The sequence below is a fragment of the Pimephales promelas genome, chromosome 1 (genome assembly GCF_988280905.1).
Source record: "Pimephales promelas chromosome 1, fPimPro1.hap1.1, whole genome shotgun sequence".
NCBI lineage: Eukaryota > Metazoa > Chordata > Actinopteri > Cypriniformes > Leuciscidae > Pimephales > Pimephales promelas.
Genome location: NC_142769.1, coordinates 13,267,073 through 13,290,968, shown reverse-complemented (window position 1 = coordinate 13,290,968; position 23,896 = coordinate 13,267,073). Strand labels below are relative to the sequence as shown.

The 23,896-nt window shown below is 43.8% G+C and overlaps 1 protein-coding gene across 39 annotated transcripts in view; it reads left to right on the top strand.

The window, feature by feature from the left end:
- The window catches only part of ptprda (protein tyrosine phosphatase receptor type Da), a 945,911-nt gene that overhangs the window by 836,199 nt on the left and 85,816 nt on the right, over nt 1–23,896 (top strand). For 9 of the 39 annotated variants that reach the window (XM_089127388.1, XM_089128048.1, XM_039669459.2 and 6 more), the window contains exons 5-13: nt 5,715–5,903; nt 7,373–7,390; nt 9,607–9,717; nt 15,843–15,854; nt 18,349–18,618; nt 19,719–20,300; nt 21,391–21,536; nt 21,661–21,805; nt 23,182–23,487. In XM_089127388.1, the coding sequence (XP_088983514.1) occupies nt 5,715–5,903; nt 7,373–7,390; nt 9,607–9,717; nt 15,843–15,854; nt 18,349–18,618; nt 19,719–20,300; nt 21,391–21,536; nt 21,661–21,805; nt 23,182–23,487 (1,779 nt within the window). Of the gene's footprint in view, nt 1–5,714; nt 5,904–6,836; nt 6,846–7,372; nt 7,391–9,606; nt 9,718–15,842; nt 15,855–18,348; nt 18,619–19,718; nt 20,301–21,390; nt 21,537–21,660; nt 21,806–23,181; nt 23,488–23,896 lie in introns of all 39 variants that reach the window. The other 30 variants (XM_089127761.1, XM_089127949.1, XM_039669492.2 and 27 more) reach the window with 8 other exon arrangements.

The window sequence follows — 23,896 nt, the reverse complement described above, 5'->3', positions numbered from 1 at the left end:
ATATCAACTCACAGTAATCAGGTTGACCGGCGACAGCCCGTGCATCATCAGCTTGAATGATGAGCGCGTCAATCTGGATGTATAAGAAGGGCGCCTTGAAACCCTGACAACATCTTTTCGTCTTCAGGGACTGTTTGTCTGTGTGATAGTATCAACGATTAAGCGCGCAGAGACGTGGAGAAACCCTTTGCGCGAGTGTGCCGACTTGTGTCCAGATATTTGACACCGGAGGATTCACACGATCTGTGTGTTCTGCCTGAAAGAAGAGCATGTGCGGGAAGCTCTCGAGGGAGTTTTTTGCGCGAACTGAGAGTTTTCCTTTCAGAACTCTCTGCTCTCGTCTGACCCACTTCTCGAGGGAAGTGGGCGCGGCATCTGAACCCCGCGGTTCCGGTTCCCGCTCGGGCTGAGGCTCAGTGGCGGTTGAGCTCGTGGAGCTTTCAGATGGAGCTGGCAGATTATCGGGAGAGGGGCGTTAACGCGGATGATCTACCAGCTGACGAGGGTGAGTTACAGATTAATGTTGAACATCTAAGAAGAGAGAAAATGAGCGCTCTCTCTCTTTGGTGAATCTGTAACTGTCCTCTTCGGGCAGGGCAGGAGTTGGCTGTAATATGTAATATATATATATATATAGAAAAGGATGTCCGTTTGGTTGAGACCGAACCATTTCAGCCCTTCTGCCCAGTGTACGCTGAGCTGGTTGACATTATGGGGCGCGCCTCAGACAGATTGCTGTTGCAGTGGAGGCGCGTCTGGGAGGAACCCGCTCATGGTATTTTGGATGGCTGGTTCCTCCCCACCCATAAGCCACCAGCCCGGATGAGCCTTCCATTCCTTTCCGATCTCCACGCTGGGATCGAGAGGGTATGGAAGAATCCGTTCTCCTCACGTCTCTATCTGCATCAGCGGGCTAGTTTCGCTGCTGTGGAGGGAGCCGTGGAGAACGGATAAGTGTCGAGGCCGCCAGTGGACAAGACGTTGGCTAACTATCTCGTCTCTGGTTGGTCCTCTTCACTAAGAGCTCTGACCCTGCCATCCAAGCTGCTCAAGACATCTTCATGCTTGAATGACAGAGCGTACACGGCAGCAGGTCAGGCAGGTGCGGTTCTGCACGCCCTTGTGGTCCTCAGGCCTACCAGGCCGATCTGCTGCAGGACTCCGGGCCACCAAGCAATCTGCTGTTCTGTCGGTGCTATGGTGGCCACAGAGAGACATCTGTGGGATCTCCCACATACTGTGGTTGCCAGGTTACAGGCCTCACTAGGCCTTCCTGGTTATGAGCTCCCACACATTGTGGTCGCTACGTTACAGGCCTCAAAGGGGCCTTCCTGGTTATAGTTCCCACATACTGTGGTTGCCGGGTTACAGGCCTCACCAGGCCTTCCTGGTTATGAGCTCCCACTTATTGTGGTCGCCAGGTTACAGGCCTCACCAGGCCTTCCTGGTTATGAGCTCCCACATGCTGTGGTCGCTGGGTTACAGGCTTCACCAGGCCTTCCTGGTTATGAGCTCCCACATACTGTGGTTACCAGGATACGAGCTCTCACATACTGTGGTCGCCAGGTTAAAGGCCTCACCAGGCCTTCCTGGTTATGAGCTCCCACACATTGTGGTCACCAGGTTACAGGCCTCACCAGGCCTTCCTGGTTATGAGCTCCCACACATTGTGGTCGCCAGGTTACAGGCCTCACCAGGCCTTCCTGGATATGAGCTCCCACACATTGTGGTCGCTAGGTTACAGGCCTCAAAGGGGCCTTCCTGGTTATGAGTTCCCACATACTGTGGTGGTCAGGTTATAGGCCTCACCAGGCCTTCCTGGTGATGAGCTCCCACACATTGTGGTTGCTAGGTTACAGGCCTCAAAGGGGCCTTCCTGGTTATGAGTTCCCACATACTGTGGTAGTCAGTTTACAGGCCTCACCCAGCCTTCCTGAATGTGGGCTCCCACATGATGCGGTAGCCAGACTACAGCCTCACCACCTTCCCTGAGCACTTTGCTTCCACTCTGTGGTCACCAGGCTTCAGGCTTCATTGGCCTTCCTGGTTGTGAGTTGTCACATGTCAGGTTGCAGGCTTCACCAGGCCTTCCTGAATGGGAAACCCCCACTTTTCGTGGTCGCTAAGTTGTAATGGTGAGTCTTCACATGTCAGGCTGCAGGCCTCAGTGGCCTTCCTGAATGTGAGCTCCCCATGCATTGGGACTATCGGGTGATAGGCCTTGTCAGGCCTTCCTGATTATGGGTTCCCACTTGTTGTGGCTGCCAGGTTACAGGCCTCAAGTTCGGCCTTCCCGAATTCAGAGTGAAGTACACTAACCCCTACTTCACCTATTATTGTGGTAAATCACATGACGGGATGTCTTGTGTACTTTCTAAAATCCATTTTGTATGGTAAGGGTCACGCGTGGTATGCTTCGGTCCCTTCTTATGTGGCTCAGACCCCGGTCTTCCCTTGGGTCCCACTTTAAGAGGCGTCCTGTCACTGGCTACAGGGACGCCCTTCTCTGGCTAACTCCTGGAAGAAGTAGCTTCCACTTGGTGAAGTAAGCTCCCACAGGTTGTGGTCACCAGGCTGGGTCTCACTGACCTTCCTGAGTACGAGCCCCCACCCAATGTGGTCACCAGGTTACAGGCCTTACCAGGCCTTCCTGGTCATGAGCTCCCACACACTGTGGTCGCCAGGTTACAGGCCTCAACAGGCCTTCCTGGTTATGAGCTCCCACATATTGTGGTTGCTGGGTTACAGGCCTCACCAGGCCTTCCTGAATTCAGAGTGAAGTACACAAACCCATACTTCACCTATTATTGTGGTAAGTCACCCGACGAGATGTCTTGTGCACTTTTTAAAATCCATTTCTTATGGTGAGGGTCAAGCGCAGTATGCTTCGGTCCCTTCTTATGTGGCTCAGACCCCGGTCTTTCCTCGGGTCCCACTTTAAGAGTTCTTAAGAGCTAACTTCTGGAAGTAGCTCCCACTTGGTGTGGTTTTTCAGGTACACCAGGCTGGGTCTCACTGACCTTCCTGAGTACGAGCTCCCACCGGATGTGGTCGCCAGGTTACAGGCCTCACTAGGCCTTCCTGGTTATGAGCTCCCACATACTGTGGTCGCCAGGTTACAAGCTCCCGCATACTGTGGTCGCCAGGTTACAGGCCTTAGCAGGCCTTCCTGGCCTTGGGCTCCCACACACTGTGGACGCCAGGTTACAGGCCTCAACAGGCCTTCCTGAATTCAGAGTGAAGTACACAAACCCATACTTTACCTATTATTGTGGTAAGTCACCCGACGAGATGTCTTGTGCAGTTTTTAAAATCCATTTCATATGGTGAGGGTCACGCGCGGTATGCTTCGGTCTCTTCTTATGTGGTTCAGACTGCGGTTCTTCACTTTGGGTCCCACTGTAGATGTGTCCTTGTCGCAATACATTACGACAGGCACTTCCCTTGTTCAAGCTATCTCCCACAACTGTGGTTTTAGGTCTGATTAGACCTTTTTTGAGGTAGCCCCACATTGTGGGTCTGTCAGGTTTCTAGCCTCTGGCTTTCCTGAAGGATGAGCTTCCACATGCTGTGGTCGTTAGGTTTCAGGCCGCACAATGTGCGGCCTTCCTGACATGAGCCCTCATGTTTCAGAGCTCCCTACACAGAGGGTCATCAGGTCTTAGGTCTCATTGACCCTCCTGATTTTGATCCCTCTCTTACTTCCTCAGTGCTCAAAAGCGAGCACTGGGTGGAAACTTGTGGATTGAGTGTACGATTCCCGTTGTTTTGAGGTTGAGTCACACTCTCCGGAGGATCCCGTCTCTGTGATACGAAACTCGATGGTTTCTGCCAGCTTCGCGGGCAATTTCCAGAGGCTCTGTCTTGGACGGACAGGCTATGGCCAGACTGTGTGTCTTAGTACAGATCACCAGGCCAGCCTGGGGGCATTTCAGGAGGAGTGTTCTCCTGAATAGTGACTGGCTGGGGGTCCCTTTGGCCCCCTAGCCACACTCCCTAGAAGGGACCCCTTCTATTTTGAAGTTGTGGTCCTAAAGCCTTTGAGCTGGCCCAGATTTACCCACGTTATTACGTTCTGGTTTTTCTTGGTTCATTAGCTTGGGCTATGACCGGTAGGGAGTGCTGTCACTGACAGCCCGATGTAACATAGGGTGAGTGGTTTCAGTGTTCCTTGGAATTACTGGTTCTGACAGTTGTCACTGCCTTTTCGGCATGCACTCCCCTCAGCATGGCGGAGTGGGTATTTCGTTCCCCATTGCGTCATTCGACGTATTGTTGAGTTCCCTTCGAAAGGGAACGTCTCAGGTTACGACTGTAACCTATGTTCCCTGAGAACAGGGAATGAGACAATACGTCTCGTTGCCATGCCTCGGGGCCTGCCTGCAACAGTCCCTTCAGACGATAGGATGTTGTCACGGTTTCAAGGCGCCCTTCTTATACATCCAGATTGACGCGCTCATCATTCAAGCTGATGATGCACGGGCTGTCGCTGGTCAACCTGATTACTGTGAGTTGATATTTGATTTCAGACACCCGTCACGCCTGAGGCGTTCCCCATTGCGTCATTCGACGTATTGTCTCGTTCCCTGTTCTCAGGGAACATAGGTTACAGTCGTAACCTGAGACGTTTTTCACCATTGCTATTTTACAGATTTTTTTGGGCTGGGCTAAGACAGGGCTCGATGACGCACTGGAGCCCCTGAGCTCATGGACACGCCCCTACTTGATGAAGCACTGAGGCCAGGCTGATCTCTCCCCTAACAATTGAGCACATTCACATGATCGCATCAGTTCGGCGCTCAATCGCGAGTTCTTGTCAGTACTATTAGTTACTACAGCCTACAGTTTGCTAGCTTGCTATGCCTTCAACACGGAAATGCATAGGCTACAACCTGGATGTGATCATGTACAAAACAGATAGGTGTCTTTATTTAAAATTCCTAAAAACAATCACATCAAGAAGAGATGCATTAATTTTGTGTAGAGCCAACCTTGATGAAGAGCTGAGGATCACCGCCAACACCCGCCTCTGTAGTGATCATTTTACACAGGATCGTTTTATAAACTTTCCTCAGAGACAACTGGGATTCACTGATAATCCGCTGTTACTGGTGAACGGGGTCAAAACGACTATCTCCCGCCTCAGCGTTCATCCTCCTGTCCCGAGAGCAGTATCACCTAATATCACCGTAGACAGCTTTCCCGCTGGTGGGCGTGGCTTCTGTACAGCCAGCGGACACGCCCCCAACATTTGAGAACAGAGATAACGGCTCGTTTTATCAAAATTTTGATAGCTTATTTTATGTACTCACCGGCTTTTTTAACATTCAAATTTGGCTGGGTGGCTAATAACACATTTTTCTGTGGTGTGACAAACTCAGAACACATACTTAATTTTGACTTTACAGGGACTTTGTGTGTTTATAAATATTATGATGAAAGTGTACTTTCTTTAAGTAAAACTTAATTAGATATTATTACAAAGTGCATTTTAAAAGTTAAGAACACAAAAAAATGCTTTCAATACAATTCAGCACACTTCTTTTTTACACAGGATATCAGTGTTATGCATGCATGCATGTCCCTGTTAGCTGGGACCAAACCCCCAAGTTTCTCCAGGTTACCACGGCTTCCTATAGTAAATGTGATAAAGGCTTGAAGAGCAATGAAAGTGCATGTTCGTGTGTGACCGTGCTGGTGTTGCTGTGTTTCAGAGGATCAGCTGCCCGCAGGTTTCCCCACCATAGACATGGGCCCTCAGCTCAAGGTGGTTGAGCGCACCCGTACCGCCACCATGCTCTGTGCTGCTAGCGGGAACCCCGACCCAGACATTTCCTGGTTCAAAGACTTCCTCCCGGTTAACACGAGTAACAACAACGGACGCATCAAACAACTTCGATCAGGTAATTTTCCTCTGAGCGCTTGGCTCCACAACAGCAGAAGAAAAACAGCGACAAGAGCCGCTGTTGTCGTCCTTTACATTTGACATTCTGTTCTTTCTCATGGAAAATTTTTTGGTTTTCTGTAGGAAACGGCATCGTCGTCTACGTCCCCTCTGTGTGATGTGTCTTGTTTTCTTGTCTGTTTAATTTATTACCCATGATTCACTGCTATGACTGCATTCTTGGCCAGCTTAAATTGGGCTTTGTTTTGTTTCCATTTTAACACTTAGTCGCAAAAAGCAGCCGAACCATGCATAATAAATAACTGTAGTACTCCATGTTCTTATTTCTCTTCCTCAAATGCGCAATTAGTACAATCTGGCTTCATTCACTGCTCTCAAAAGAATCATCAAGGTTGTTTTGTTTGTTGCTTTCATGTCATGATGCACATGTACCAACAGCCTAAAAACTCTATTACATCCAAAAACGGAAAAAAAAGAAAAAAAAGAGAGACGTCCGTCCCCATGTGTGTGACTTTTGTTGTGTGTTTGTACATCCAATTGACCAAATTCAGGGCTGAAAATGTTGGTGATTCTTTTCCGTTGAATTGGGAGCCGCAGTAGACGTTCCTTCTCTTCGCCTGCGGTCTCTCTCGTAATACTCCCCACAACCCTATTTCGTTTTGCAATTGACGCACATTGTGAATATTTAATTGTTGAGTTGAATACGATGTGTTTTCCAGCACTCAATATGGTACAATATGTCTTCCCAGAGTTCTCCGCTTTTCCCTTGTCCTGTTTTCTTTCGTTGTCTGATTTCTCTCTTGATTTTCCTAGTCGTTTATAACCCTGTGCAATAGAGTGTCAGATTTAAGTGTGTCAACAAGAGTAAACGTAAGGAATATAATCATATTTTCTATGCTGTCTTTCTTCTCTCTGTTTTGTAAATCTCCAGAGTCATTTGGTAAGTTTGTAGATCTGAGCACACATGCCTCCCACTAATGTTCCATGTTTCTCAAACTACTGTTAAAATGCATGGCATGCATTTTACTAACGGTGTCGATAAACACTAGTTGACTAGCAGTAAAACACACACCAACACGAGCAGCTGGTCAGGGCCACGCACCGACACGGTCACTCCATCTTTGTCTCAAATCACAGCTCAAAGACTCTCCACTGCTCCCAATCAATCCTTAGTTCCCCTCCCGCTAGATCACGGCCACAGCAGGTCTCAAAATGGCCCCTTGTGCTTCATCCACTGTACCAGTTGCTCTTTGACCTCCTAAAGTGACCAATGCTCAATCCTGTGCTTTTCTCCACTAGAGCCAATGGCTGTCTTTTCTGAGTCTCTCTTTCCTGTTGTAGCCTAATAAAGTCTGTAAGAAAGCAAAGCAAAGCTAATTTGATTCTTCTTCCAAAGCGGCCAGACTCTCTTCTCGTACTAACGACTCTTCTTTCTTAATCTTATTTGCATTCATATAATCCACCCAGGTGGTACGCCAATAAGAGGTAAGAGTGCTCAACTCAAGTTCACAGAATGAACAACTGACTTCATTCTTCCTGTCCCACATGTGTCTGCATCCATGAAACGCCCCAGCATCTTCCCCATTGTCCTCCTCCCCCACCATCCCGTTCTGTTCACACCACCCATCTATCACCATTTTTGCGTAAGCGTTCTTTCTTTCTTTCGTTTTTTTTTTTTCAGTTTAAGAAAGCCTCTTGTATTTTTTCTCTCTTCCGAGTCGATATGCTTACTGCAGCCCAAAGAAGCATATCCTATATGTGTTCTATTTCATTATTTTATTATTATTATTATTTTATCTTTTGGCCATAGCAGATCATGTGTCCCTTTTTTTCGTCCAACTAAAACAGCCAAACACATTTTTCCCCCCTTAGCTGTTCTTGTTCAGCCGCACATGAGCCCAGATGTCGGAGACACACCGGAGACCTCTCTGCCATAAATTTTTCTCCCAAAAAAGCATCTTTCTGTCTTTACAAACTTCTTTTTTTGCTCTTCGTCCTCCATTTGCTTTCCTCTACCTATACCCTTCTCAAAACAATCTAAAAAAGCCCAAACAACTACTTTTTTGATAAAGTTTCTGCGGTGCTTTTTTTCTTCTTCCACCTATTTTTCCTTCTTGCATTTCTTGGGTTGAAAGGCTGTTTTGCTTTTTGACATTTTTATTTTTTCCATTCTTCAGGGTTGGGGAAAAGCTAACAGTGGGTCTGGCAGACGATACCGAGGTGGCCATTTTGTGTCATTTTTTTTTTTTTTTTTTTTTTTGTCAAGCTACTCAGGAGGCGGTCCGCTGCGGTTCAGTGCACTTTAAAAAATGTTTTTCCCTGGGTCATGTGACACCACACTGCTGATCCCATTGGTGGATTTTTATGGGTGTCATTTGTAGCTTTGCGTAAGCTATGGCAGTGATTGGTTGTTTTCTTGTCGGCGGAGGCCGTTTTGAATTTTCTAATACAACTGCATTTTATTTTTCAGCTAAGGGTTGTCAAAAGGTTGTAAGTTGTGCCGACACACATTTCTTGTTCTTTGGAAAGATTTGCATGTGCTAGAGGTTTATGTACTGGTAACGATAATTCTCCCAACAGATTTTTTTTCTTCTTCTATTTTTTACGATTCAAGCAGCGTATTTTTTTTCCTGAGAATGCTGCAGTTTTTGCTGACTTCCACCCTCTGAAGTCTTTGGCCATTTTATTGACGGATCAATTCGAATTGAATTTAACCAAATTTTATTAGCCAAATTTCTTTTTTAACCCCCTTTTATGCTGCTTTTGTATACTGTAAACCTTTTTTATTTGAGTCATATGCTGCTGTATTGCAGTTTTCACTCATTCCCATAATGAACAGTCCTGTGAGATGTGTAATAATATTGCAGGGCTATCCTCCCCCCCTCACCTTTTGTATAGCTTTCAATTGATAATCGTTCAGTATTATTATTATTGACTATCACAACTGTTTTTTTTTTCTAAACAGTAATGCTCAAACTATTTTGAAACACCCTATCAATTAAGTGCCTTTAGAAACCCTGCAACATGTATCTTGTACTGTATGTTTACCTCTCCATTGATGTGATTGTAAAATGTCCAAGATAATTAATGCTGCAAAGTCTCTTTTTGTTTTCTTTCTGTGTACCCTCTCAAATGTCTACGGCAGTGTTTGCCATGCTATTCTCTATACCTGTTTCCTAGTGTAACTGCTGCAAGTTAGTTTGTAGGGTGAGATACTAGCTCACAAGACAGTTCGATTTAAGCACCTCAAAATTACTCCGTTCCTGACAAAATCATAATATGCATCGCGAATCCAGCGTGAAATCCATCTTTAGTGCTGAAATTGCTTTCCCATGATGCATCGGGCCTAGAGAATTAAATACTGCATTAGACATTTTAAGTGGAAACATTTCTACCCCCAGCTTCCAGGAGCTTAGCTTGCATAAACTGGTTAAGTCTATACGAACCTCTCCAATGCGAGGCATGCCTGCAGATGTCGCTTCTCAGGGTTAAACATCAGTATAGCAGCAGTCAGATGGCAGTGAACTGGCTTTAGCTAAAGTCATTCTGTTGCGTCCACCCTTATGGAGACCTAAACAGAAAAATTCCAATTCATAGTGAGAGAAATAGGCTTAGCATGTGATCTAGTGTAAGTTGTTTAATGGCTTGTATTATTATTGTAATTATCTGTTTTCTGCTTCGTGTTCTCTCCCACTGTGTAGGAGCACTGCAAATTGAACAAAGTGAGGAATCGGACCAAGGGAAGTACGAATGTGTCGCAACCAACAACGATGGGACACGCTATTCTGCACCTGCTAACCTGTATGTCAGAGGTAGGAAGCTCATAGCGGTAAACAAAACCAACAAAAGAGCATTACTCTAGACGCACACATATTTGAATCAAATAGCCAGTTAGCTGGTCAGATTTGTTGTTTGGATCCCTCTGGTTTCCTGAGAATTTTTGCAAGTGTGACATTTGCTGCCACCTTGATTTTCTGCCTGTCTGGTGTTTAATTTCGCTTTAACCTTTATTGACTCGACTGCTTGTTGTGTATGTTATAACTGACTCTACTTATAGCAGGGATGGTTGATTGAGTTTAACCTCTTTCCTTTCTACAGCAAATGTCTGACCACTGTTTCTCATCTCTCTTTATACTGGCAAATGGAATAAATCTATTTTCATTTATTTTGAAACAAAATAAGAGTTTCCTTTCAAGAGAACTTTGAGCTTCATCAAATGCTGTGGGAACGGCCCTGCGTTGTGTATCATGAAGCACGTATGAAATCAGCCCAATGGAGAGACGGAACATCATAGGCGGGTGACGTCATCGACCAGGAAACTATAAAGCACCCCAAAAACACAAACGCATCAGCTTCTGTGCCTTCAGTCGCGCTATATGTGAATCTGTCTGAGTGTAAACACTGTGTCTGTCTTTAGTATATGCTAGGCAGGAGTTATCACATTTACACCACACAAACAATTTTGTATGAGAGACTATGTCGGGCGAACAGCATATAAGATGTGTATTTCTTTGAGCGCTCTTTGAGGTGAGTGCTCGGTGCACGCTCCCTGTGGTTCCTGCCGAGGCTGAGCGGCGACTCTTGGATGGAGCAGCGATGGATCTTTCAGTGGGGTTAGAGACAGGCTCTGCCTTGTCTCTGCCTTTACCTGTTAGATCCAGTGTCTCAGCCCGGTTTGGAAGCATTCTCTGCGGTTTCTTCCGCCTGGGTTGTGGCACCATTACTGCAACTAAGTTAGTTATAAAAACTGAGGAGATAAAAATAGCAGTATTGACGAGGGAGATGTGGAGGACTCGCCACTTCACACTCCCGAAGGTGAAGAGCTCATGGAGGTTCTCACTCAAGCTGCATCAAAACTAAGCATTGAGTGGCCAGTGGCAGGAGTCTGTTATTAAATCTAACTTAAAATTGTAAAATGGTAAATGGACTGCATTTATATAGCGCCTTCATAGACCTAATGGCCACCAAAGCGCTTTACATTTGCCTCACATTCACCCATTCATACACCGACGGCAGTGTCAGCCATGCAAGGCGCCAGCCAGCTCGTCGGGAGCAGTTGGGGTTAGGTGTCTTGCTCATGGAAACCTCGACACTTGGTCAGGTGGAACCGAGGATTGAACCACCATCCTTTCGGTTCGTAGACAACCCACATGAACCACTGAGCCACTGCCGCCCCCTGATGAAAGTTAGATGAAAGATTTCTCCCTTTTTGTGTGCAATCTCCACACCGGTGCTTGTAGTTTTTTTTTTTTTTATGATCTCCATACTGGGGTGTCCCAGATTATGGAAGAAGCCGGCTTCTGATATAATTTTTAGCCCCCAATAATTCACATATTACGATTTAGCGGGGGCTAGGTTTTTTTAAAAAGAAAAGACGCCGCTTTGCCGTGGATAGAAGAGATGCTTGCGAGCTATCTCTCTTCCGAGGCTGCATTGTCATTTAAAGCACCGGCATTACCTTCCAAGCCGTTATGAAATATTTCGGCTTTGTAAAGTATATTCGGCGGTAGGAATTCATGGAATGTATTCGTGTCTGCATACAATATCTATATTGCAGGCATACCAGGCTGATTTGCTAAAGGACATGAGCATGATTGAGGATGCAGTACTGACGTGGTTCGAGAAATGCGGCAGGCTGCCGTTTTATGGTAAAATTAATTTTTCCAATATGAAAAAGAAAGAAAAAGCTTTCTTCTAGATGCTCCTCTCTCCCCTGCTGGACAGTGGGACCAGACGCGGCACTCTCAGCCAAAGCTTTTTGAAAAAGAGAAAAAAAAATATATAATAGAACTGATTTGGGGACAGTTATGGGCGGTCCCCACCGAGGGAGAAAGGTGTTTACCTCTTTTTACGGTGCCCATTCTTCTTCGGTGCCCTCAGGGGCCCGTTCTGCCAACCCCGCCTTCATGCCGGGGCGCAGACAGTCCCAGCGAGCGCTTTCCCGAGGGAAGCTTGCCCCCTCTGACACTGAGGGTGGTCCCCACCGAGGAAGGAAGGTATTCACCTCTTTTTATGGTGCCCATTCTTCCTCTGTGCCCTCAGGGGCCCACTCTGCCAACCCCAACCTCATGCCGGGTGTAGACGATCCCAGCAAGTGCTTTCCCGAGGGACGCTCGTGCCCTCTGAGGACGGTCTCAGAGCAGTCAAACCAGTTGTTCCCTGCCAGTGTGCCGTTAGAGGGCGCTGTGTTTGCTGCTCAAATTACACCAGAGGCCAGTCTCGAGAGAATGGTACCCTTAGTAGAATTTTTTTTGGCAAAGTGGAAAGAAGCCTTGAAAGAATATCTCAAAGGGTCCTGCAGACAGTAGTTAGAGGTTATGCGATCCAATTTAGGTGTCGTCCACCAAAACTCAGAGGGGTTCTGCCCACAGTGTGGGCCCCGAGCAGGCTCTGGTAATAAAACAAGGGGTGAAAACGCTCATTCAAAAGGGGGCTATAGAACGGGTTCCTCCTCCCAGTTTGGAGCTAGGTTATTACAGCCGATATTTCATCGTTCCAAAGAAGGATGGGGGGTTGCGTCCAATTTTAGATTTGCACCTATAAAATCACTCGGAAGGGAAGCTCAATTCAAGACGCTCACTATCAAGCAGGTCGTGTCACAAATTTTTCCATGATAGATCTAAAGGATGCTTACATCCACATTTCCATCCTTCCACAACACAGGAAGTTCCTGAGGTTTGCTTTCAGGGGAGAGGCATTCCAATATAGGGTTCTTCCGTTCGGTCTAGCTATCTCCCCGTACTTTTACGGAGCAGATGGCGGTTAGACATCGAGATGTCTTCCTCGCGCATATCAGAAAGTTGGGGTTGAGGCTGAACGAGAAGAAAAGTGTTTATCTTCTTGGAGACCACTTTTCTGGTCGTCGTTGTCTATTGTACATGAAACCACTGTGGTGGTGGCTCAGGACCAAGGGATTCTCCCCGAGGGGAAATCCACTCTGCACGATTAAAGTCACGCGGCGCTGCCTTTGTGCTCTGGTCTTGTGAAAAGAAATTTGGTTCCTATCCAAAGATCCTGTGCTGGGGGCTCTTAACGACGGATGCTTCCCTCACAGGGTGAGGTGAGTGGTCGTCCAGCCCGGGGTCTGGGGTAGGACCATCATCTATCATGGCATATAAATTGTCTAGAGATGTTGGCAGTGTTCCTTGCAGACCTGAGAGATCATCATGTGCATCACGTCGGTGGTCTCTTATATAAATCATCAGGGGGCCTGCGGTCACGCCGGCTTTACATGTTGGCCCGTCAGGTCCTCCTGTGGTCCCTAGAGAAGTTACTATCACTGAGAGCAATGCATCTTCCTGGGTAAATGTGGTAGCAGACTCCCTGTCAAGGCAGGGGCCGAGGCCAGGGGAATGGAGACTCCACCCCCTAGGTGGTGGAGCTCCTTTGGTTGAGTTTCAGTCACGCAGAGGCGGACCTATTCGCTTCCATGGAGATATCGCACTGTCGTCTGTGGTTCTCCGTCAGTCAACCAGGGTTGGAGGCTATGGTGCAGCCATGACTGAGGTCACGTCTGTGCACTTTTTCCCCTGATTGCTCTGCTACCAGGAGTTCTGGAGAGGGTTCGCCCGGACGGGTTCAGCCTACTATTAGTAGCCCCATTCTGGCCGGCTCGAGTATGGTTTGCGGACCTGGTTTCTCTGGTTTCTCCCCGTCAGGAGGGATCTACTCTCTCAGGTGGGCGGCATTATATTTCACCCCCGCCCAGAGTTATGAAAACTGTGGGCTTATTCCAGTCTCTCAACCGAGGTTGTTGAGACCATCCTTCACTCCAGAGCTCCATCCACGAGGAAGCTATATGCCTTGAAGTGAAAACATTTCACATCTTGGTGTGGAGAACACCTGCTAGACCCAGTTAACTGCCCAGAGGGTACAGTGCTGGAATTCCTGCACATTTCTCCACAGGGTTATCCCCTTCCACACTAAAGGTGTATGTGGTGGCACTGGCTGCTTACCACATCCCTTTCAGTGGAGTTTCTCTTGGGAGACACCCGCTTATAACTCGTTTCCTTCGTGGCACTTTGAGGCTGAGGCCAGCAGTTCGTACGTGGGTGTCGACCTGGGATCTGGCCATTGTATTAGAAGGTCTTTCCCTAGATCCTTTCGAACCTATCGAAGAAGTTCCTGAGAAGTTTCTCACTCTGAAGTCACAGAGAGCCTCAAAATCACTTTCCAGAACATTCTCATTCACGGTACCATGCTGGTGGAATGATCTTCCCACCTGCATTCGGAAAGCATTTAAAACGCAACTAAAAACTCTTCTCTTCTTCTAAAAATGTTTCCTTGAGTGATGTTTGTGATGCGGCTGGATGGTCTTCACTGCATATTTTCATGAAGTTCTATGACCTAGACTTAAGCTCTACCCCTGGGGCACAGGTGCTCTCGTCCTCTGTGCACTAGTTCTCACATGGCGGTCACTTGGTCCTATGGCGACGTGGATATTCGCGTTCCCACAGCGTTTGGTGTAGCTCGAAGTTCCATTGAAAGGGAACATCTCGGTTACATATATAACCCTAGTTCCCTGATAGAGAACGAGACGCTGCGTCGTACCGCCATACTCCCGGCATTCCCGTTAGTGCTTCCTTCAGGCTTATCTAAAGCTCATATGCTTACGTTTTTGGGGTGCTTTATAATTTCCTGGTCGATGACGTCACCTGCCTATGACGTTCCGTCTCTCCATTGGGCTGATTCCATACATGCTTCATGACGCACAACACAGGGGCGTTCCCACAGCGTTTGTTGCAGCGTCTCCTTCCCTATTAGGGAACTAGGGTTGCATACGTAACTGAGACGTTTTATGTTGTTATTTTATCATTTTATTTTTGTAAACATTTTCAAATATTAGTGCAATCTTTAATCTGGATATTGTATGTCGTAGTCTAATGTAGTCTAAAATACTTTAATTTAATGTGTATGGGTGATTCTTCAATTAAGTGAAATCTTCTGTTCCCTTGGTATGGATGATTGAATGCATAAATACAATGTTCATTAAAAACAAACATAAAAACAAATAATTTTGTTTTAAAGTACAGACTATCAGCATTAAATGGTTTAATTAAGTTACAGGATAATTACCTAATACCTAATGTGGTTATCCAGGAAATGAAAAATTACATTTTGTAATGTCATTCATTTTAAGATTTTTACATCATGGTTTGAGAGTATCTTGATCTAATTGGAGATATAACTTCTAATTTAATTTAAGAAGGTCCACTAACTAAAGAATCACTCCAGTGTATACATATAATATATAATATATCGTGCATATGCCCTTATGTGCATTCTTTAGTTCAAGTTTATATCTTTATAATCTGACAGTAAAGTCAACATGAAACTGCATTCTAAACCCATTTTACTTTATTTATTTTATTTAGGAATTGATTTAAGATAAAAAAATAAAATAAAAAAATAAGTGTGACTGGTCACTGTAAGTCAACAGCCACCCTGTACACCACTAAATAATTCATATTGATCAGAAAACAGGGTGCTTTTGATTTCATGTTGACTTTAACCCCAAATTTATCACAATCAGCTGCCAAAATATGTTCCATCTTATTAACCTTAAAGGCCAGATGTCTACTACTAGTTTAAGGAGTGTGGCTAAATTCATGCACAGGTGTCAGTCATGTGGTTTATATGAGGAACCAAAAAATATATATGTAAATTATGAACAAAATTCCAGAGGAAAGTTAGTCCAAACTGCTGCACAGTAACTGCTGATGGCATGTAAAGCTCATAACTGGACCTGTGCCATATTGTTTAATGGGCAGCGCATTGAAAGGCCTGTAAAATACAGCACAATTTTCTTTTCCTAGACATTCTGTCTCTAGCAGCAATTCTCTAGGTTGAATGTGGCCTGTTTTACTCTCTCTGTATTTTCCCTTGTTTTTTCTCCTCATTTTACTTTGTTTCCGCATCAATTCCCTACATCCCTCAGAGCTGCGAGAAGGTTGGTGTGTTTTTTCTTTCTAACCATCTTCAAACTTAAAAAAAATAAATAAAAACACGATACAAACGCTAGTTACAATTGCCAACAGTACGATTTTTTACAATTTTTTTATTGTAGCTGCATTTGCGTGTCTATGATCAAATTCTGCTTTTGGTTCCTTATGTTTTATGTCTTGGACAGTTTCCTCTTCATTTCCTTTTGTTATGGTCTGAATGAATTCCTTTTTCTCCGCTGTACTGCTTGACCAAAAAGTGGTGCATGTTGGTCAGAATGTGCACAGTTTGTTGGGGGGTTTGCATGGTGCATTGGTCATGCTAAAGTTGTCTGTCCTCACCCACATGTCAGTGGTCCTGCTTCATTACTTTGACCGACTTATCCCTTACTAACACCTAGAAAAAAACCTCCATTCTCTGACCTTGCACGGTACAAAATGCAATGAGACATGCTCCGTAGGTCTGTGAGATCAGATATTTTCTTTCCTTTCCACCTAATGAGCTGATAATAAAGGACAATTGATGCATGTAGAGCGTTGTTCTCAAGACTCGACAAATGGAACGGTATTCAGATGAAAGGAAAAACATCATGTCTCCTGGAACAGCGTTTCAATTGGAAATTAATTGCGATAGGATTGAAAATCTGTTCGCAATAATTAGAGATTTCATCTCCAGAGAAGCGCGACATCTCCGGTCGAATGCATACCACCAGTCACTGAAATTCTCATCTTTCCTTCTTTTTCTTCCATTTCTGGTGGTTTATCGCAGAGACTTAAATAGACGCCAAGTCCTCTTTGAACGTTTGTTTAGGTTAATCCTTTTGTCATATTAATTGTAAGTGGTACAATAAAGACCCCCTAGCCAAGGAACACCTATATGGTCTTAAACAGGAGGACATGGTTGGACTAGCACTATTAGGAGAAGGTAAATGGCATTCATGGATATTTGCCATAGTACAGGGTTTCTCAAATCTGGCCTTACAGAGTTTTGCCCAAACCCTGATCAACTCACCTACCTATAATTTTGAACACATTGATTATCTTGGTCAGATGTCTTTGATTAGAGTTTGAACTAAACTCTGCAAATTAGTGGGGGATTTGAGGAACCTTGCTATAGTGGAATGTAACGTTCTAGTCAGATGTCTATTTATTTTTTTCCCCAACCCTGTTCATGGTCGCACACCAACAGTACATCTTTTGGACATCTCCCTTATCTGACCCATCCGTTTTAGGTCTTAGAGTCTTAAAAGACAATGTAATCTCTTTAAGAAAAGTTTGAATATGTATGCTATCGGTATGCCTCTCAAACACTGCTCAAGTTTACTGTTTCAATCAAAATTCTATGAAAATCTTGAAAGATTTGTTGTGGTGAACCCTTTCTCAAATCCAGTGATTCATTGTCTTCGGACGCGCGAATTGTAGCAGGACTGATATAAACCGCTGTACACTGACTCCCAGAAGCTGCTTAAAGCAGATGGAGCCTGTCGCTTCGAGAAAGCCCCTGCCACTGTTGTGTGCATTATACATCAGCCAATGCCATCTGAGACTGACAGTATGTAAGCAGTAACACTGACATCAATTCAGTTATGTTGGACTCTTGAATCTTCTCCCACCCTTCTGCTGTCCCATAAACTCTCTTCTGAGAAGCTGGTGGATAGTATCCCTGTCTCTTTATCTCTCCCTTTCTGTCTTGGAGACTCCTGCCTTTAATAGCCCTGTTGATTTAATGTTATCTGACTCTACTACTTCTCCCCTCTTATCCTCATCTCGTTGCCTCTTCTCTCCTGTTCTTCCTCTTTTCTCTGTAATTATTTTTTTTTCCTGTGTAATGGGCAATGTGCTTGTTTGCATGACAGATTCAGGAATGCCCCCCATGCCCCATTTGGGTATATCTTTTGGTTGTCTATGAATTTGTTTCACGTTGAATTTTAAATCATTTTCGAATCCACACTTTCATTGTTATTGCATTGTTTATCAATGGTTTCAAAACCATTGCCATTGACACGTGTGTCCACTTTTTGAATGGCAGCCAGTCACAAACAGACAGCCACAGCTGGTCTCTACCTGTTGTTAGTTTAGCAGGGTCCCTCTTGCGGAACTTGTCACTGTGTGTGTGATGTGGCAATGTGATTCGGCACATTCCTTCACATCAACTGGAAGAGAACGCAGCATCGAAGTTGTACAAACACACACAACTCTTGCATGCTGTGGCCCTCCAGTTCCCCCTTGTGCTGCCTTCCGTCTGTCACGCGTGGGTCACCTGTGCATAGTGTCTGTTTCAATGTCCCAATCCAAAGGGAATGAGGTGGAATGTTTGTGTCTTCTACATGTGCATTAGTTTCCTGTTGGATCCTGCCATATATATCAATCAGTTGAAACAGTGTATCAGTGAAATCCACCAGATGCTAGTTCTTTGTCAGTTCTTCATCTGTTAAATGTTTCCGAATGTTCCGTCGGCCTACGATTGTGTGGTAAGTTACCAGTACTTGTGTTCTCTTCCAGTGAGACGGGTTCCACCCCGGTTCTCCATTCCCCCAACGGACAATGAAATCATGCCCGGTGGCAGCGTTAACATCACCTGTGTGGCCGTGGGGTCACCAATGCCCTATGTCAAATGGATGCTGGGGTCGGAGGATTTGACCCCTGAAGATGACATGCCCATTGGGCGAAACGTGCTGGAACTCACTGACGTCCGACAGTCGGCCAACTATACGTGCGTCGCTATGTCAACTCTGGGCGTTATAGAGGCAGTCTCACAGATTACGGTCAAAGGTGAGAACTCAAGAGACGATTCGATATTTAACATTCCAATCGGCCCCAAGCTGCTGTTATTTGATCTGTATTATCACATTCTGCAGATGAATACATGAGCTCCTACTGCTGCCACATTTGTTTGCTCAAACATGTTGACATACAGCTGTTTATATCCACACACACAAAGCTGTTGTCTCTAGCAGACACAACAAAACCACATTAGACATAATATGCCCCAGGAGATAGCATGCAAAGACTAAACAGTATCTTTCTTATCGCCAACCTCACCTAATGCACTCTGAATTAAAGCAATAAATTACAGCATGTGGAATATTTAAGACATGTTCTAAACAAACTGCTAAGAGTAACTTCCTCAGGGGGAACTTTGTGTACTCCTTATCACGGAGGTACTGTCAAGACTGTACTAGACAGCTATTTTGCTGTATTACATTAGCGGTAAATGGTGCTGTAATACACGCCCACTGTTTGTGTGTTGGCAGAGCAAGCTGATACTTTAACCTTTGGCCAGTATCCCAGGGGAAAAGCACATGGTCCATGAATGCTGATGATAAAGCTGTACGACACTTATGTTTAGCTTACCAGTACTTTTGCACACACATTTAATGCATTTTCTATAAACCAAGAGAATAATCATTTCACATCTGAATTTTAGTTTTCAAATAGTTTGAATTTTCTTTTTTAGACAATACATGTTTATGTCCTGAATTAACTAAGCTGTTGCAGCCATGTTGTGTGGGTTTTTTCAGTGCAACAACTTGCAATCACAAACCATTTACAATCCAGGCACTAAAAGTGCTGAAATACTACCTTTTGTAAGTAAATTAGGCTCATTATAAAATAAACCTTAGGGATAGACATTAACACTTGTCCAGGATAAGTAGTTTACCTGATTTGCATATTTCCTTCAGTGAATTAGGCACTTAAACGTAGTAGACAGCATCTGCAAATAAACTGCAAATAAAATCAGCGGGCACCATTAAATCTTAGGGAATTCCTCCAATAGTCTCCAATAATCATTAGTAACTAATTGCAGTGGATTTTCCATTTTTTCCAGTAATAGAGATTCACTGATTCAAGTTTCTTTATTGCTGCTCCAGCTTTACCGAAGCCGCCAGGCGTTCCCCAGGTAACGGAACGCACGGCAACAAGCATCACGCTCACATGGGATTCTGGAAATCCTGAACCTGTTTCTTATTACATCATCCAGCACAAGCCCAAAAACTCTGAGGACTCTTATAAAGAGATTGATGGAGTCGCCACAACTCGATACAGTGTGGGTGGGCTGAGCCCTTACTCCGACTACCAATTTAGAGTAGTTGCTGTAAACAATATTGGGCGTGGGCCGCCCAGTGAAGCCATTGAGGCCAAAACGGTAGAGCAAGCACCAAGTACCGCCCCACGGCAAGTTAGAGGGCGCATGCTGAGTGCCACCACTGCTGTAATCCACTGGGACGAACCTGAGGAGGCTAACGGGCAGATTACGGGCTACAGGGTTTACTATACCACTGATCCCAGCCAGGACGTCAACCAATGGGAAAAACTGATTGTAAGGACTTCCGACTTTCTCACCATTCCGAGCCTGACGCCCAATAAGACTTATTACATCAAGGTCCTGGCCTTCACCTCTGTAGGAGATGGACCGCTCTCATCTGATTTGCAGATCATAGCTAAAACTGGAGGTGGGTGTTGGGAATTACAGGAATTACAAAGAGGATAATGTCCAGTTTGCTTTTTACCTTGATGCATAAAAAGTTTAATTTAATCAAAAACATAAATATGAATAATTATATACAATTTTCTTCTTTTATATCACACTTTGATATATATATATATATATATATATATATATATATATATATATATATATATATGAAGAGTTCAGATGCAAAAGTCTCTAAGTGCCATTTGAAATTTTCTTCTAGAATGATCATTTTTATCAAGCTTGTATATTTAAGTTCAGTGATTTCACTTAAATGGCAATGATAATTACCTATTAATTGTTATTTAAGTGAAATTACTGAACTTAAATATAGAAGTTTGATAAAAATCATCATTAAAGAAGAAAATTTCAAATGGCATTTAGAGGCTTTTGCATCTGAACTCTTCATATATATATATATATATATATATATATATATATATATATATATTCTAGAAATTTAACATAAAACATAATCAGAGGTCAATGTGTATTTTTTTGTAAATCAAATGCTTTTATTTTATGTTTTTATTTGTAACTTGGTGGACACAAACCGACAACTTTATAGACACAAGGTGAAAACACTTTATTGATACAAATTCGGTTACACTTTATTGTAGTTACATTGTACTTATTTAAATAAGTATGGAGTAATATGAATTAACTACAAGTACTTACTATAGAGTTACAGTTAGGGTTTGGTTTAGTTTCCAGGGTTATTTTTATAGTGTGTACATATTGTAAAGTGTAACTACAGTACTTGACCTTAAAATAAACTGTTACTAAAACTTGAGTTTAAAACTCAAAACAGACCCTGCATTCTGATTGGATGAGCTGTATTCATACATATAGCCTATTAAAACAATTGAGTCTGTTATGGTACTATAGTTACACACTGTGAACTACCTCAGGTTATTCCAGGAGAACTACGCCTGTAGTGAGATAAATGTCTGCTTATCCCCCTTCATGTATTGTATTCCCACAATACAAACATAAAAATTACTGTAATTACACTTTAAAATGACAACTTTTTTTTAATAATTTCTGTTATTTATTGTAACATTTTATAGTGCCATCTCAACCGACAGACTTCAAAGGTGAAGCCAAATCTGAGACGAGCATCCTGTTGTCATGGAACCCCCCCACTCAGACGGGCCAGGACAATCAAATCATCGGATACGAGCTGCTTTATAAGAAAGGAGATGATAAAGAGGAGGTCTGAATGTCAACAGTCATTGGAAAATGCCTCCCAGAATTTCCATCATTGTTATTGGTTAGGGTGATTATTTGAACTGTATTTTCTAGAGTGTTAACCTTCATTTTGTTGTTCCTTTTCTCAGAAACGTGTTAGCTTTGAACCAACCACCACCTATTTGCTGAAAGATCTAAAGCCATTTACTACATACACATTTCAGCTGGCTGCTCGCAGCAAACACGGCGTTGGCGCGTACACCAACGAAATCTCAGCCGCAACACCTCAGACACGTAGGTCCTCTTCTGTATTTACTGTCTATCCTAAACCCATGCAGTCCAAGAACAGGAGCAGCACTTGCTGAAGCAGAAATCCTCAATTTCTTAACAGCGTTTGCTAATTTAAATCCTGCATTTGTTTGAACAGTGGTTTACACTGAGAGATTTTTGAGAAATGGAGGCATTTCTGCAAACAACTTGTTAGTGCACATCTTGTTTTATTGAAAGCCAACCTGTGGGAAATGTCAAATGACAAGGTCACTTTGTTGAATTTGGTGTTATATAAGTAATCCAAGAAGAAGATGAGAGTGAATTATTCATCTGTTTGGCTACAGTCGTTCAGCTTCAGGGTGCCTTGTTTTTTGACTTTGGCTATAGTATACCACACTGCATTTGAAAGATTTACAGAATTTGGATAGGTTCCTTTTCCTGGAGCCTTGTTGTAAGCTCAAATGCAATTATACATAGCTAGAAAAGAAAATTGCATTCCCAGAAGACCCCATATTTATTATCCATTCATTCAAGTTGAACTGTAACCAAACCTTTAGATCAACCCGTTCATTAATCTTGCATAATTTGATGTATAATTGATGTTGACAAGCTTGACTGTGCTTCACTTCATACTCACAATTTGAGGAAATCTGAATAAATATGAGGTCTTCTGAGAACATGCCAGGTAAGTATATTGGAGGGCTGTTTATCCAGTAGAGTGTTTGCATGTCCAAGTCTAGAAACGTCAGTCATGAACTCTTGGACTATCCAGGCTTTTACCTCAAACCAACAGGCCTCGGAAAGGTTGGTGAGCAATGCATTTACTGTTTGTACAGAGCTGACACATCAACCTTTGAAATTTTGGATTGATGGTAACTGCTTGGAGGAAACAGGGCCCAGTTAAATGCATCTCATTTAGATATTTCACATGTTGGAAAATGCTTTTGAAGTATGATGAGAGAAAAATTAATTTGTGCCCTGAATTTTAGAATATATTTAGGAAAAAATAACATATGTAGAATTACGAAGGTAGGTTATTTGTGTCTACACCAGTCCCACCCACACTATTTGTGATTTTTTTTTTATCTTTTATACCTCCTTAATGAGAAATCTGTGACATGTCTACCCGTTTCTGTTAATCTTTTTAAGCTTCATTTATATTTATTTTCTTGTCATCATTTTTTTTAAATAAATGTAGTCCTTGTGGTCCATCCTCATTTTATGTTCCTTTTTTTGTTTTTGTTTTGTCCATCAACATCATCTACACATCCACCACAAAAACAAAAAAATCCTCTTACCTCAACCCCGTGAACCTCACCTGGATCCAACCAAACTCCAAAACCACTTCAATCCAATTTAATGACTATACTCCTCCCACAATCCTCTGATCCTCCAATCAGAGCCCTCAGCTCCGCCCCAGGAAGTCAAGTGTACTAGTCCCAGTTCTACCAGCATTCTGGTAAGTTGGAAACCACCACCAGTGGAGCTTCAAAATGGAATCATGACCAAATACACCGTCCAGTATGCAGCAATTGAAGGTGACGATACCTCGTTGCAACAAATATCGGACATACCGCCTGAAAAGTACCATTATCTATTGGAAAACTTGGACAAGTGGACAGAATACCGTGTGACAGTCAGCGCCCACACAGAAGCGGGGGAAGGTCCTGAGAGTTTACCTCAGCTAATCCGTACAGAGGAAGATGGTATGTCTTACCCACACGCCACTGTGACCCTGTTCTTAAGTCTCTACCCTTAAAACATACCCCACTTCTGGCAGATTTCTGCCCAAGGCACCCTAAAACCCACTCGCCCCTCTAGTCCCCTGTATTTACACTAACTCTACTAACCAGGATTTTTTGTGACCTTTCACCGAGCCAACATTTATTTTGGGAGAATGTGCGAGATCATTTTTGAGTCTTTTTGCGCGAGCAGACTTGGAAATTTCATGGCATGTTCTTCTGACAAACTTAAACTTTCAACAATGCCAAATGTTTTGCTGTTTTCCCCCATTTTATAAAGATCAATGAAATTTGTGGGTATTTTTTTTAATGGAGTTATACTCATTTTCATATGAGAAAAGACGCCTAAATCAACTTTGAATCCTCCAAAAAT